This window comes from Manis pentadactyla, chromosome 3 (genome assembly GCF_030020395.1).
Source record: "Manis pentadactyla isolate mManPen7 chromosome 3, mManPen7.hap1, whole genome shotgun sequence".
NCBI lineage: Eukaryota > Metazoa > Chordata > Mammalia > Pholidota > Manidae > Manis > Manis pentadactyla.
In genome coordinates, this window is record NC_080021.1 from 154655425 (window position 1) to 154669534 (window position 14110).

Genomic DNA, 14110 nt, shown 5'->3' on the forward strand with positions numbered 1-14110 from the left:
TGATTAGCATGCATAATGGGGGCGTGGGAGAAAGGGGAGGGCTGTACAACACAGAGAAGACAAGTAGTGATTCTATAACATTTTGCTATGCTGATGGACAGTGACTGTAAAGGAGTTTGTGGGGGGGACCTGGTATAGGGGAGAGCCTAGTAAACTTAATATTCTTCATGTAATTGTAGATTAATGATAACAAAAAAAAAGAAAGAAAAGGGGGATTACTCCCTGATAGGATAAAACCAACTGTAGAACAACAATTAATGCATGCTTTAAATATCCTTAATTTTGATCATTTAAAGGGTGTCAGATGATCAGCTATGGAAGTACATTTTTCTGATAATATTCCTTTCTCTTAAAACAAAAAAGCAGTTTCTGTGTGGTGATCTCCAATAAGTTCTTCACATGATATAAAGGGCATATCAAAGTGTGGGCAAAGGGTTTGTTTGTGTTTATACAGAGGATCAAAGCCTGATTTGGCTACCCAGAAAACGAATTAAGATACAGTATGAGGAGGAACTTCCAACATCAACATTCTCTGGAAGAGTCATTCCAGAAGATGATCATCAAAAGGCTTCAACAAAGATCCTGGCACTGTTGCAGCTGTGGCTGCATTCATCCCACCGGTTCCTGGAATTGCCATTGGCATGAAGAGGGAGATGTCTAGGCTGGCCTGTGCATACAAATTTGACTGTATCTATACTGTAAAACAACAAATTTGACTGGATCTATACTGTCGGAACTCAACCAAGAATTGGGAGAGGTGCAAGTTGCAGCGCTCCAAAATCTTGCGACTACAGACTATCTACTGTTAAAAGAACATATGGGATGTGAACAGTTTCCAGGAATGTGTTGTTTTAATTTGTCTGATTTTTCTCGGACTATTCAAATTCAGTTGGACAATATCCATCATATCATTGAAAAGTTTTCACAAATGCCTAGGGTGCCTAACTGGTTTTCTTGGTTTCACTGGAGATGGCTGGTAATTGTAGGTCTGCTTTGGTTATGTAACTGTATTCCTATTATGTTAATGTGTGTGTGCAATTTAATTAGTAGTTCAAAAACTATACATGCTTATGTTACTCTACAAGAAGCTATGTCAAAGAAATAATCAATCTTCCCATGTTTTCTTCCACCTGCTACTTCTATAGCTTTTCTTCTTCCTTCCTAATTACAATCCTTAAGTAGAATTCATGCCTCATAACGAAATTACTGAGTATCATAATTCTTCCAAGTGGTAAAGATACCTCAAGACAAATGCTGGGCATAAAAGCCACAGGGCATAAATATGCAAAGAAGTAAAAAGCTAACCTTTTCAAACAATATTGCCTATCTCTCACTTACCAACTTTACATTTCCCTGTATGGCCCCAGAAGATGACTGGTTAGCCAGAGACGGATAAGATTCCTCAAGGGAGGAACAACCTAAGACAGGCACAGTCACAGGGGGGCCATCAGGTGAGAAATTGGGGATCAACAGAGGTGAGGCTTAGAAACTCACCCCCCCTTTTTGAGAGAAATCTTCTGCATCCGTGGATGTTTTATTGCCCTTGTCTAGCTTGGATTAATACTTAGTCTATAGGCACACACCTGATCATCTACATTTGCCCTCTTACAGCACTAAACTATGTTTTCTACCTTTATATTGCATCTACCTACCACTTCAGCATTTTATTTAAAAAAAATTATAATAATAATAAGGGAGAAATGTGGGATTCACATATAAATCAAGTATAAAAATCAAATGAATATTCATATTTGACCTGATTGTTTATAGTTCATAATGCGTGATCAAAACCAAAAGTTTCTGTGATGACTGCCCTTGCACTGTTCACCATGTAAGAACTTATTCACTATGTAAGAATTTGTTCACCATGTAAGAACTTGTTCGTTATGCTTCAGAAGATTGGAGACTGTTGAGAATTAGGCTTGGGGTTGATTAATGATTGTGCATTGAGTCCCCTATACAGAATTTTATTGTTGTTAACAACCATTTGATCAATAAATATGAGAGATGCCCTCACAAAAAAAAAAAAAAGAATAAATCATAAAAGAACAGTATCAATGAAAGGATTTCCCAGCCATTCCAAATGCAAACTCTAAACCAACAGGATGGAAAATACACAGTAATGGCAACAACCATTACTTACATTTTCTTCACCTCTGGACTGAAGTGTATACTTAACACACAACCCTCTAGCAGCAAGCCTACTGAAGTTTTCAGCTTTAAAGGGAGATGTAAAATGTGGTGCCACTTGGTTTTTAATGGAACACCTCAGAGAAAGACTCATATGTGCATAAGATTGTTTTCATATGTCTAATGGCCTGGATGTCACATTCCTGTAGTCAGTATAGAAGGTAAATAAAAATAAGTAATAACCACTTATCCTGTATAAGTAGAGAAAAGAATGTTGAGATAGCCTTGACTCAGAGTGAGTCAGAGTTGGTGAGGCCAGGAATATCATTCCTCACCCTCTATGCAGCTCTGGCCTTTCAGGTCCTTGCTTTAAGTCTCATTTCCCAATATGAGATGTAGAAGAGTTTTATATGGAAAGAGAGGGTAGGTCTCCAATTCTTACATGATTAGTACTATCTTGGGTGAAATGTACTCATTAACAAATCATGTTAGCAGAGTGTGGCCCAGCCCTGAATGGAAAGTCAGTGATCCTAAGAGAGAAGGACCACGGACTTCATACAAACTTTGTACTCTGCCCCTTCATGCTCTTGGTGACCTTGACAATAGGTCTTAGCTTCCCAGGCCTCTACTTCCCCATTTGGGATGATATTATTCCAGACAAATCTCCCGGTTACAGGGTCATGTGTAAGATTCTACAACACCATTTTTATCAAGTTCTTTCAGACCATCCAAGGAAAAATACCATTAAAATTAAACAAAACAAAACAAAAAAACCACTAATGACAAAGCAAGAAAATCCTCTTTGATATCTTATTCTATTCAGGGCACAACTATGGCAAATAATAACCAGAAATTCTGAGTAACCCTAAAAATAGAAGCCGTGGGTTTTCCTTTGCTTTTCTACTTCCTCACAAAAGACGCACTGCAGATGAAACCAATGTTTTCATCTCAAGGAATCATCTCATCAAGGCCTCTGCTTCCAAAGACCAAGGGGTCAAGGGACAGCCAGCAGCTAGAAGTACCCAACATTATAATGGGTCCTTTCTGGGGTTAATTAATGTTGCCTGGAGCTTTAACAAATATGGGAGTGGGGATACTTATGGCTGTGTTATTCTTTTTCTAAGTGAGCTCTTAATTAGCTCTATTGTTGACAACAGGAGAGGGATCTGCCAAACACAGGCTTGGCCTAACCTTGGCTGGTCTAGCCTAGCCTTCCTGAACGTTAAATTCAGGCCAGCCTTAGCCTCTTTCAAGAAAAAGTGGGCTCTGAAACATTTTCAGAATAAAGCCCGGAGTAGCATCTATAGTGACACCTCAAGGTCGCGACCCAACCCAGAGTTTTCCAAACACTTGGAGATACAGCATTTGCACGGGCATAGTCAAGGCTCTGCGGAGCTTGACCAGTGTGCGGAAAATTGAAGTTCCTATGACCAGGATCATTACCTGAACCTAAGCTACTTGATAATGCCGGCTGCTAGGGAACTGCTTCCACACCCTAGGCAACAAGCTATTATTGACTGAGTTACTACATAAAGAGTTCTGCCCAGTGCTCTGCTGGGAGGCAGAGATGAAGGAGGATTACAGACCTGCAGACTGCTGGATGCAGACATAATTCTAGTGCTCAACCTATCGCAAGGAGAACAAGCCGGGTAATAAATACTTTTACACCAAGAACGTTCCATTGTCACTCCTCTGTCTCACTGAATCCATAGCGAACTTGCCTGAGGCTGAAACCCATTGCCAAGACAATCAGTTTGACTCTAACTCAAAATGTCCTTAACTTATCTATACAAGGTGCCCTTTCTTGATGTCACTCAATTAACAACCTCAAGAACAATCAGGAAAGGGATTTCTCATTTTGGGAATGCTGATGTAAACTCACCAAAGAAGCTAGAGATGAATTTTCCTGTTTTAAACACAATGAATTAATGAAATCTGCTTGGATTCACTCTAACATTGCCCTCCAGCTGAGCTATCAATATGGAGTTTACTTTCCAGAAAGTAAAATCACCCCCACTAAAGGCCCACAGGAGATCCTTAATTTGCCAGGAACACTGAGACACATGGTGCTGAGGGCACTGCCCTGGGTTGGTACCTGAGGTTCCTGGTTATGACCACTGGGATCCTTCTCATAGCTCTCTGCGTACAGCCTGAGGGTGGCCCGCACACCGCTGGAGGAACTGAGCCGGAAGATGAGCCGTGATGCATCTGAGAAAATGATCCTCAGGCCCTGAGTCCAAAAACACACAGAATGCATCAGTGAACAAATGAACACACAGATAATAATAATTAATGCCCACACTGGAGATCAGCATATGTCTATGATCTAAAGACCCTCAGTGCAATGACAACTTATAATTGGTTCTTGGCACTCACTCAAGCAGGATAGTGAGGTAAGCCCAGGAAGCTACTCAAGGTTATCCATTTGTCTCTATTGTATTTGTTGCCTTAATGGGAAAATAAATAAAATGTGGGTTATGTTGGGGAAGGGTTAAGAAGAAAGAAAAGTGTGAACAGATGCTTAACTTCCCTTGGTCTGGTGATGTGAGAATCAGAAAGATGTACAGTAACAAAGATGGGGTGGTATGTAATAAATGTCCCTGGAGTCAAATTTTGTCCCTTATAAACCTGCTAGATGCAATAGGGATAGGCAATTTATTTATTATAGTAAGACAAATTCCATGTTAAGGTCATACCTACATGATGTTAGGCTTTATTTCAAATTCATCTTCTCTTTGTTTCTTTCATCATTCCCATCTTCCTCTGCTACCAATTAGCCCTACATTTAAATGCTCAGCACTGGAGCTCAGCTGGGTTCTGAGGGCTCCTACATATACCCTCATCCTCTTGGCTCTCTCCCTCCTTCTTACTCATGAGACCTGGCCACCAACATGGAGTAAGGGCAGAGATGGGGCAGCATCTCAATGCTTCCCAGTATTAATTCGTTTTCAGCTCAAAACCTCTCCATTTGGTTCATCTTTGCTCATTAGTGGCAGGGATATTTGAAATACATGACCATAAGATCATACTGCCATTTTGTTGAAGGGAATTTGTTTTCTTAAGACAACTGATAGAGTCATTGTTACAAATAAGCATATTGTCAGGGGCCAGTGAAAAGAAGAGGAAGAAACAAAATTAGATGTCTGATTACCTGTTACTTCAGAAAAAGTAGAAGTCTCAGGCAATTCTTATAGCAGACATTTTCTAAGAAGTTTACTCTTCAAACTTCTCTGGCCTTAAACCTTGGTTATTAAGAATATGCTATTATTAAAAATTTCATACCTGACATTTAAATCTGACTACCAATTCCTTATCTCACATTCATTCGTCTGATGATATCTGCTGGGGGCAGTGTGATTCCAAATGAATGGTCTGCTTTTCAAGTTTTGTAGGCATATTTTGTTCCAATTCCCAAACAAAAATCTTTAGTCTCTTTTGGAGTGGTTCAATGTCTGCCACAACCTGTGTAGCAAAAAAGAGCCATCTCCATTCCTGGCAGCCCATAACTCTCTAATACTAGGTTTGTAAACAGGATGATATTATCCAGGATTCATTCACTGGGGCAAACATTTTAGAGAAGCCCCATGGATCAGGTACTGGGCTAAGCCCTAGGTATACGAAGATAAAGACACAGTACTTGCTTTCCATAAGCCTGGAGTAGTCATTATAACCACATAAAAATGAACAGAAACCATTTTCTTAACTGCTTTATGCTGCTGGAGAAATAAGTAATTATGAAATCCCAAATGGAATAAATGAGGCAATTCCCTACTATCCATAAAATATACCAAATTATGTTCAAACTGACAATGAGGCCCCAAAAGGTCCAAAACTGCATTCACAGTTATGTTTTTATAAACTCTTTTGAAGCTGTTATTCCTATTTAAGCCCACACTCTTGCTGTGTATGTAATTCACTGCTCAGGACTAGGGGTTATCCATAAGTTGGTTAAAGCAATATTTAAGGCTAAAGCCCTAAAGCACCTGTTGTTGCAGTTTCCAAATCACCTGAGGCCACCTCTTCCGCTGACCTCCCAGACTCAACCCTTTAAGGTAGCTTTCACTACACAATTAATGTAATTAATTAATAATCCCAGATTTATTTATGACCAGTGGGAGGTATTTAAGAATTCAGGCCATAACAAACCACCAGCATGTGCTATAGCTCATAACCAAGTCTTTCTACACGGAAATCATATCCTGTTTTGTTTTTTCCTGAGGGTAGTCTTATCTTTGGCTGTACTCATACAAGACTGGTTAGAATCTATGTCTGGTAGTCTGGAATAGATTTTCACTTGAAAAGATAATAAAAGAGTGCATATGCACATCAGCATGTTGGAAAGAGTCCAGCATCTTCTCTCTTTCCTAAGGAACCAACCATGAGATCTAACAGAGAATCCATGTTGTTTTGTGAGACCTCTGGGTGAGGAATACCACAATCCTCCTACTCCATATAGAACAAAACATGTTTAGCCCCAGCCCAGTTCTGTGCTGCAACAATCCTAGTTCCATGTCTGCTGAGTGTCACACTGATGTGTGAATAGTTGCATTGGACTGCTTTGAGCTCTGCATGTTCCTCCAGTGAACTTAATGAGTTTGCAACCTGCACATGAGCCACGTTCTCACCAGCATGTATCAACTATTATCAATTAAATTATGAAGCCAAAGTCACCACTGACCAAGACTTGCCAAGTTTCTAAATGTTCTGAATTCCAACAAAAGACTACTAATAAAATACTTTTTTAAAGGTTAAACCAGGGGTTGGCAATACAGTTTGTTGGCCCAGTTTGACCTGCCACCTGTTTTTACAAATCAAGTTTTACTGGAACACAGCCATGCCTACTCACTTATGTACTGTCTATGACTACTTTTGTGCTACAAGGGCAGAGCTGAATAGTTACAACAGAGACCATCTGCCACAAGGTCTAAACTATTTATTATTTGGCCTTTTACAAAAAACGTTGGCTGACCCCTGGTCAGCATTATCCACAACACAGAATACTTACCCTTAGGCCCTATCCCAGAAAATAGAAAATACAATCATCTGTCTTATCAAAATCCCACAAAAGAAACATTATGAAGACTGGTGTGTGGGTGTCCATGTCTTCCGTTCTCCCAGGTATTCCTGCATCCAGCCATAGACTCATTTGGACATATATTTGGCCCAAATCACCTTGCTCTGACCACCTATTCATGACAGAAATGGACTGATTAAGTTGCATTTTAGTCTTATATCCTCACTTTTCTTGCTGGGTCTACAAGGCACTGTTTTATAAAAACCATTTTTGCAGTCACGATAAGAACATTGTTGGAGATTGTATGAAGCGCTGCATGAGACATTTCCTCAAGAGCCAAGAGTTAGGAAAGCCTTTCCTTTCCTGAGGAACTGGCATTTTTCTGTTTTTCTGACAATAATAACTAACCATAGTTCCCTTTTCAATATGGCTGCCAGAACACTGAATGCCAAATTTGAGGTTCAGCCCAAGTGATCCTTATGACTTGCATAACTATGAATTTTTCTTCTGTTCTTAACTCTCTACTCTTATTTTTATTTTACATAGTCTTGATTTCTGTTTCTTATTTATATTCTAACAATTTCATTATGTGTGCTTCTGCTGCCACAAATCCTCTTGAAACAAGGCTCAGTGCAAATGAATAAAATAAATTCCACCAGAACCTTAACCCTGCAGTGCTGGAACCGCTGAACTATGTCTTTGGGTCCTCCAGTAGCTGGTGAGCTCTGGGAGGGCAAAGCCTCATGTCCCTTGTTCACCATGTATCTACATAGCCAAGGACAATGTCTGCCACACAACAGACGCTCTGCAAACACTTGTGAATGAATGTCATTGCATATCCAGCAACTAGAATGAGTACCAGTGGAAGGCTTCCTCCCACATTTAAGGAGGCCTAATGAAAACTCACTTATCTTCTGCATCAGGGATCTGTGGCTAATATATTTACCTTGAAGGTAATTGAGAAAGAGACTATATCTACTCATCCTTCAGTTTTAGGGAAAGGGTCAGTTTGGGATAAAACCAATGGAGTTAAACCATGGTAAATGCTTGTCCTCAGTTGTGTGATCTTGACAAATCATAAGCCCTTTAATTGCCAACTTTGCTGCACTTTAGAATTAGCTGGGGGTCTTTAAAAAATACTGATACTTGGCTCTTACCCCAGACATTGTGATTTAATTTGTATGGAGTGTCCCTTGGGCATCAGGGTTACAAAAGCATGCCAAGTGATTCTAATGTGTAGCCAAATGTGGACACCACTGTCATAGCCTCTTTTTTCTGTTCACCTGCTTCAATATATTAAAGACTGGCTATACTACATGTCAGGCTTTAAGAAAATCCCTTTAAGATCTAAGGTTTCACGCATATACTACCATCAGACTGACATCTTAGGAGGGCCATAACACAAGGGGGCTAATAAAACATGATCTTGCTGCTGAGTCCTGAAAGCCTCCTCCCAGCACCTTGTCAACAGCAGAACCATTAGGAGTACCTCCTCCTGAGCCATCTGACACTAATTTTAGCATGGTCTTCTACAGAATTCCTGAAGCAACCACAAAGGAATCCATACTACTGCCTCAGCCACAGCAGCAATAGACAGTGTCCAGGATGACACACCAGCCACAGCTCAAAGGAGCAAAGATGCCCTCTCCAGTTAGAAGACAATGTTACTTATGGAGTGGAGGATCAGAAGGGCACTTCTATTCCAGAACAGGAATTATCTTCCCTTTGAGTGTCCATAGTTGAATTCTTCAGTGTGGTTGTGCCCACTTAAGGTTTGTCCCAGTGAAGGGTCATTAAAGGACTATGTTCTCCCACAGGTATCTCAACATAAAAATCCCCCAATCTGCTTCCAGTTATCACTGTGGCATTTCTTTTTTCTCCCCAGGTTTGTCCCCTCTTTGGTTTGCTCTTCATGGAGAGTCAGTTTGGAAATGATACAGGAATTACACCTGGAGAATCTGGGCTAGAATTCCAGCGTGGCTTATTAGTTGACAGTCTTCAGTAAGTCATGGAAGTTGTCTAAGTCTCAGTTTCCTCAAAAGTGGATGAAAAGCTACACAACCTGAGTTACTGGGTTGTTGTGAGCACTGGATCAGAGAATATATGGGAAAAGTGTTTTGAAAATTAAAAATCACTATATTATTACTAATTATTATTATTGTTACTATTATTATATTAAGCCTTAAATGAAAACGGTGCATTGTCCAACTTTACAGTTTTTGCAAAAGATTGCTAAATAAAGTCTAAATGGTGCTGGTTTGTAGTGCAATGACACAAATTTATTTTTAAATTATGCAGAATCAAATTAATATTTTTTAAGAACTTTGCCATGCCCTCTGAGATCACTGCTGAATTCATGTATCTGTTGCAAACTTATCTTCTCTGTATCTCCCACTGAACTGGCTTTTTTGATAATAAAATATTCCTTCCAAGTTGGTCAATTTAGACTCTTAAGGTCCTGAAGGAAGGACCTCAGAGTCATCCAGGCCAAGTGGATGACTTTACCTTTCCTGAAAAGAAAGGAGAAGTTAAACTGAAAAATAAATGTTGAGGTCTTTTTTTAAGCTCTTGTGTAAATCAGTGCAGGGAAATTTGCAAGTTGCTAAGTACACGCAGAGCTGCCAGATGTTAGTTTGGAGACTGTAAGACATATTGCAGCCAGGCAGGGAAGGAGGAACTGTACATTACCAACAGTTATTTGGCAGCATGTGACCTAGTCAAATACTGATTTAGGATGAATTCCAGGGGAAAACAGCATATGGCCCTGAAATCTGGTACAATGTCACATATAGAGTCAGTTGGCCACACCAGGCATGTAAACCTGGAGACAGGACAGGCTTGGAAGAGAGAGACTCTGTGAGCCTAACTCAGCTGTTATCTCCCCCAGGAAATCCCCATGATTTATCTGGAAAGCTTCAAGGTGAAAATATTGCTGTGTAACATCTGAACCATATTTTGTAGAAAAGTATGCAGCTTAAAAAGCAGAAGATTTGGATTGGACAGACATATCTCTCCATGAAAAAATTACCTAGAATTGCCCATTTTTCTTCATTAAGTCATAGAATTACTTGTGACATGAATTCAAAAGTAGGTAAGCAGGGCAACAGATAGTCCATATCTTGCCCTTATAAAAATTACAAACAGGTGGACAAATTATAGAAAAGTATCCTCCTCTTGACTGGCCTAGCCTTTGGCTCCTCTGCATTAGGCCCAGTGCCTTTTGTGCAGTGCACTGACTGTACAGCCATACCCAGCTGCCTACTTTTGGAAGCAATTCTCATCTAGCCTTTTTGTTTGTTTGTTTTTTGCTACCAACCAGCACTCTTGGGGGCCAACAATTGCCAATAATTATCTGGGGGCAATCAACATCAAATGACTTCTTCAGTTTTCTTTAAAAATACTCATCTAGCAAAAACCACATTTAGGTGATGAGAAAGCTGCACAGAGAGTAGAGACTTAAAAGCTATCCAGATTCCAACTATCAAATTTGAAACAATGGAACTAGGTCATACTTGTTCTATTTCCCCATCTATTTGGCCAAAATGGCTGCTGATCCCTGTTCACTCAACATCAGCCCCAATTCTGGGATATTTTGAATTTAGTCACACTTTACCCAGACAACAGGTACAGCTTCCTCCCTCAGTTCCTGTAATAGTTTGCAGCTTTTTCCTTTAATATTTGTGTTTCCTAGTGACAGTCACCCTCCTGACTACACAGAGACATTAATATTTCAGTAGGAATTAACTGTGATGTCACTCTAGAATGCTTAGATTCTTATCATACATCTTTGCAGATTTCTATTACCAACATTGTAGAAGATAGTCCTAAAGTAATCAGTATGTCAGGAGAAGGTAATTTATCATAACAAAACCTCAATGATCAGAAGCAAGGGGGTGAGAACCTCCCATATGATCAGAAACAGTGTTGTCTTCTATTTTTAAATCAGCCAACAGGTCATTATAAAGCACTGAATATGTATATGGTCCTTGGAAGACAAATAGGCAAATCACAGGAAAAGGAGCTATTAGAAAAAAAATTTTTAATCCATGATTTCTAAGATGTCCTACCCTGAGCCCCAGTTTCATTTACCACAACTATAGTGTTACAGAATAAATTCTTAAGTTGACAATTATTATATGTATTTTTAACATCCCACTGAGAATGCTATTACCTATAGGAAATCCCAGCTCTTTACATGGAAAGCCAAACAATTATATAACTACATTTGATTGAAGAAAACATATATTCTGATAAGATGGTTTTACATGGGCCAACTCCCACTCATTCCTCAGGGAACAGCTTAAATATTACGTCTCCATGCAGAGCTTTCCAGGGCCCTAGTCTAGGTTAATGCCCCCTGCTATGCACTCCCAAATAAGTTCTTTCTCTGTAATACCATTTGATAAACTCTACAGTAATTACAAGTCACTTTGTCTTCCCTGCAATTTAATGTCACTTTATCTTCCCTGCTAGACTGTCCTATATGCTGGTATATCCTCAATATTTATTGAATGAAAATATGAATGAATCACACTTTGACTACCTTCACCATACTGTACTAAAGTAGGGAAGGAACATATATGTATTATGTGGATTTTTTTCAACATCACAACCTGCAAGAGAAAAAGAATTTTTTAAACCCAGATTTAATCACAATACACATGTAATGATAATACCTCACTCCCTAAAAATTTTTCTTATTCAATGTAGGAAGATTATTTGTAGGTACTAGCTTTCAGATTTAATTAAATTCTATAGGTGGGATAATCAGTATGACTCAAATAATTTCTTAAATCTACTTCTAAATGAGCAAACCACACTCTGGCAAGTTATAGAAACAATGATAAATTGTTAGTGACAGTCTCTCAGTTGCCTCACTGATTAGGATATGAAAAAAGTTGAAGATTGAAGTTAAGGTTGGCCAGTAACTCTGAATAGAGAACTCAGTCCTGGGGCCCAGATTTTCCAGTTCACACCATTTAATTGCCTTCATATGATGCCTTCAGAAAGGAGGGCTCAGGAAACCTCTATAACTGTTGACCAAGGGTTAATAGCACCATGGTATACATTAAAGCACCACATGCCAGACTAAAATGTGATTTTAAGATCAAATTCACTTACCTCATTATTTCTAAATACTGAAATTAAAAAGTGCAAACACCTTCCTGCATATTAAAATAACAAATCTCAAAACAAACTGACTTCACAGTCAGTCTTCAAAGTGTTGTCTTTTCTCTGAACTAATTTCAAATGGTTCTTTTTTTCAGGTTGAGGACAACATCAAAATGTTTCCACACCACCTGCATAACTTGAAGAAGTATTAATAAGCTCAGAGTTAGCCTGACATAATCAAATTGGATTTGGTTTTCAACATCAGCTAACTGGTATGCATTTATTTACATCAGGTTTTTAATATCAGCTGAACTTTTACTTGCAAATGACTTCAGCAGTAGTACAATTTCATGATTTTTGATTCTGTTAAATAGAAATACAGGCATTGGACAAGTCATAAAGAGAGACTTAGTTACTTTAATTTCACTCCTGAAGTACCAAGGTTTCTCATTCCAAAGCTAGTTTTCAAAATATATGTCATAATTTTGGATTCATTCCCATCCTGGTGACAATATACTGTCACTCAGTCATGGTACCATGTCATATTGCCCTTCTTTCACACCACCTGAAGTGAAGTATTCCTTCTATTAGAGCTGGGACAGTCTCAGTCATGGGGCAATGAGTGGTGATATTAAGGCTGCAAGGAGGAGATGGGGAGGATAACAGTTAGAGATAATCTGGGTATTAATAGTGTTCCTTGGGATTTAATGGGGGGTGGGAGGGAGGAAGTACTTTGCACCATGGAAAATTCTGTTTGTACAACAAATTCAACCTTGAGGAAAGAGAGGGCCACCTATCTCTTTAACAAGACGTAAACTGGGAACTTCTTTAATTAGTCAGCAATTCAGTCAAACTGCTCTCCTATTCTCATAGTGGATACTGGCTTATTTTTCTTACTCATATTTGAAGAGTCACATTCATGTGACTTGATTTTGCCTGAAAATAAACAGTGACACACCTACATGGGATGACAGGAGGATGGGCTGCAGTTGTTGAACCATGCCTCTTTACACTGCTGTCTAAATCAGAGTCTCTCCTGGGCCCTGTTTAATGGAATGCACACATCAACTTTTCTCTTGGTGCCCAAGGTCACAAAAATATCAGACTCTTGGAGGCAGTCATAGCAAATTCCATGAGACCCAACAGACCACAGTGAGGCCCGTGAGATCCCACAGAATTCATGTCAGGGGTTGAGTACTTCAGGGATTTCCTACTTGCTCCTTGAATGACCCCCACAGGGTCTCACAGGCAGGAAATACATTGCTGAATATTTCCACAGCCGTGGAGTGGATGGGGCGGTAATGGCTTATTACCAGACAGGATTTTAATTTCATTTTGGATGAAGGAACATTTCTCCTTTATCTCTAGAGATATATGTGAAACAGCTCTTTTTCCACAGTCTGTTTCCTGACTCTGACCTCGAATCAAGGACAAAAGGGAGACTGCTGCCTTAAAAAACCTTTCCCTTTCTGAAGCAACATGGGGTGTGGGAGATGGGAGGGAGACTTAGGGAAGGCAGGAAAATGTGACTTTAAGGCAATTCACAGATAACTCAGAAACTGAAGAGGCCTTCACATATCATCACATGACATCCTGCAAAGATGTATGTATATTTTTTTTTTTTGCTGCTTTTCTTACCATATATGGCTCATTAAATGTCAAAATCTTTCTTTCCCAAGGATGCTCTTTTAACATAACTTATTTTAAGTAGCCACCTATTAGTGTTTATTATGTGCCAAGGCTTTACACATATTATTTAATTTTCCCAAGGGCCATATGAGGTAGCCACAATTACTATTTTCACAGATAAGAAGAGAAAGACACAGAGAAGCTGAGTTAACTTCATAAGATCAC

General features: G+C 39.3%; 1 protein-coding gene across 1 annotated transcript in view; it reads right to left on the reverse strand.

Moving 5' to 3' along the window:
• PGM5 (phosphoglucomutase 5) overlaps positions 1–14110 on the reverse strand; it is a 185128-nt gene that overhangs the window by 35538 nt on the left and 135480 nt on the right. Inside the window, exon 10 of the mRNA XM_036928441.2 lies at positions 4226–4360. Within this exon, the coding sequence (XP_036784336.1) occupies positions 4226–4360 (135 nt within the window). The remainder of the gene's footprint in view (positions 1–4225; positions 4361–14110) is intronic.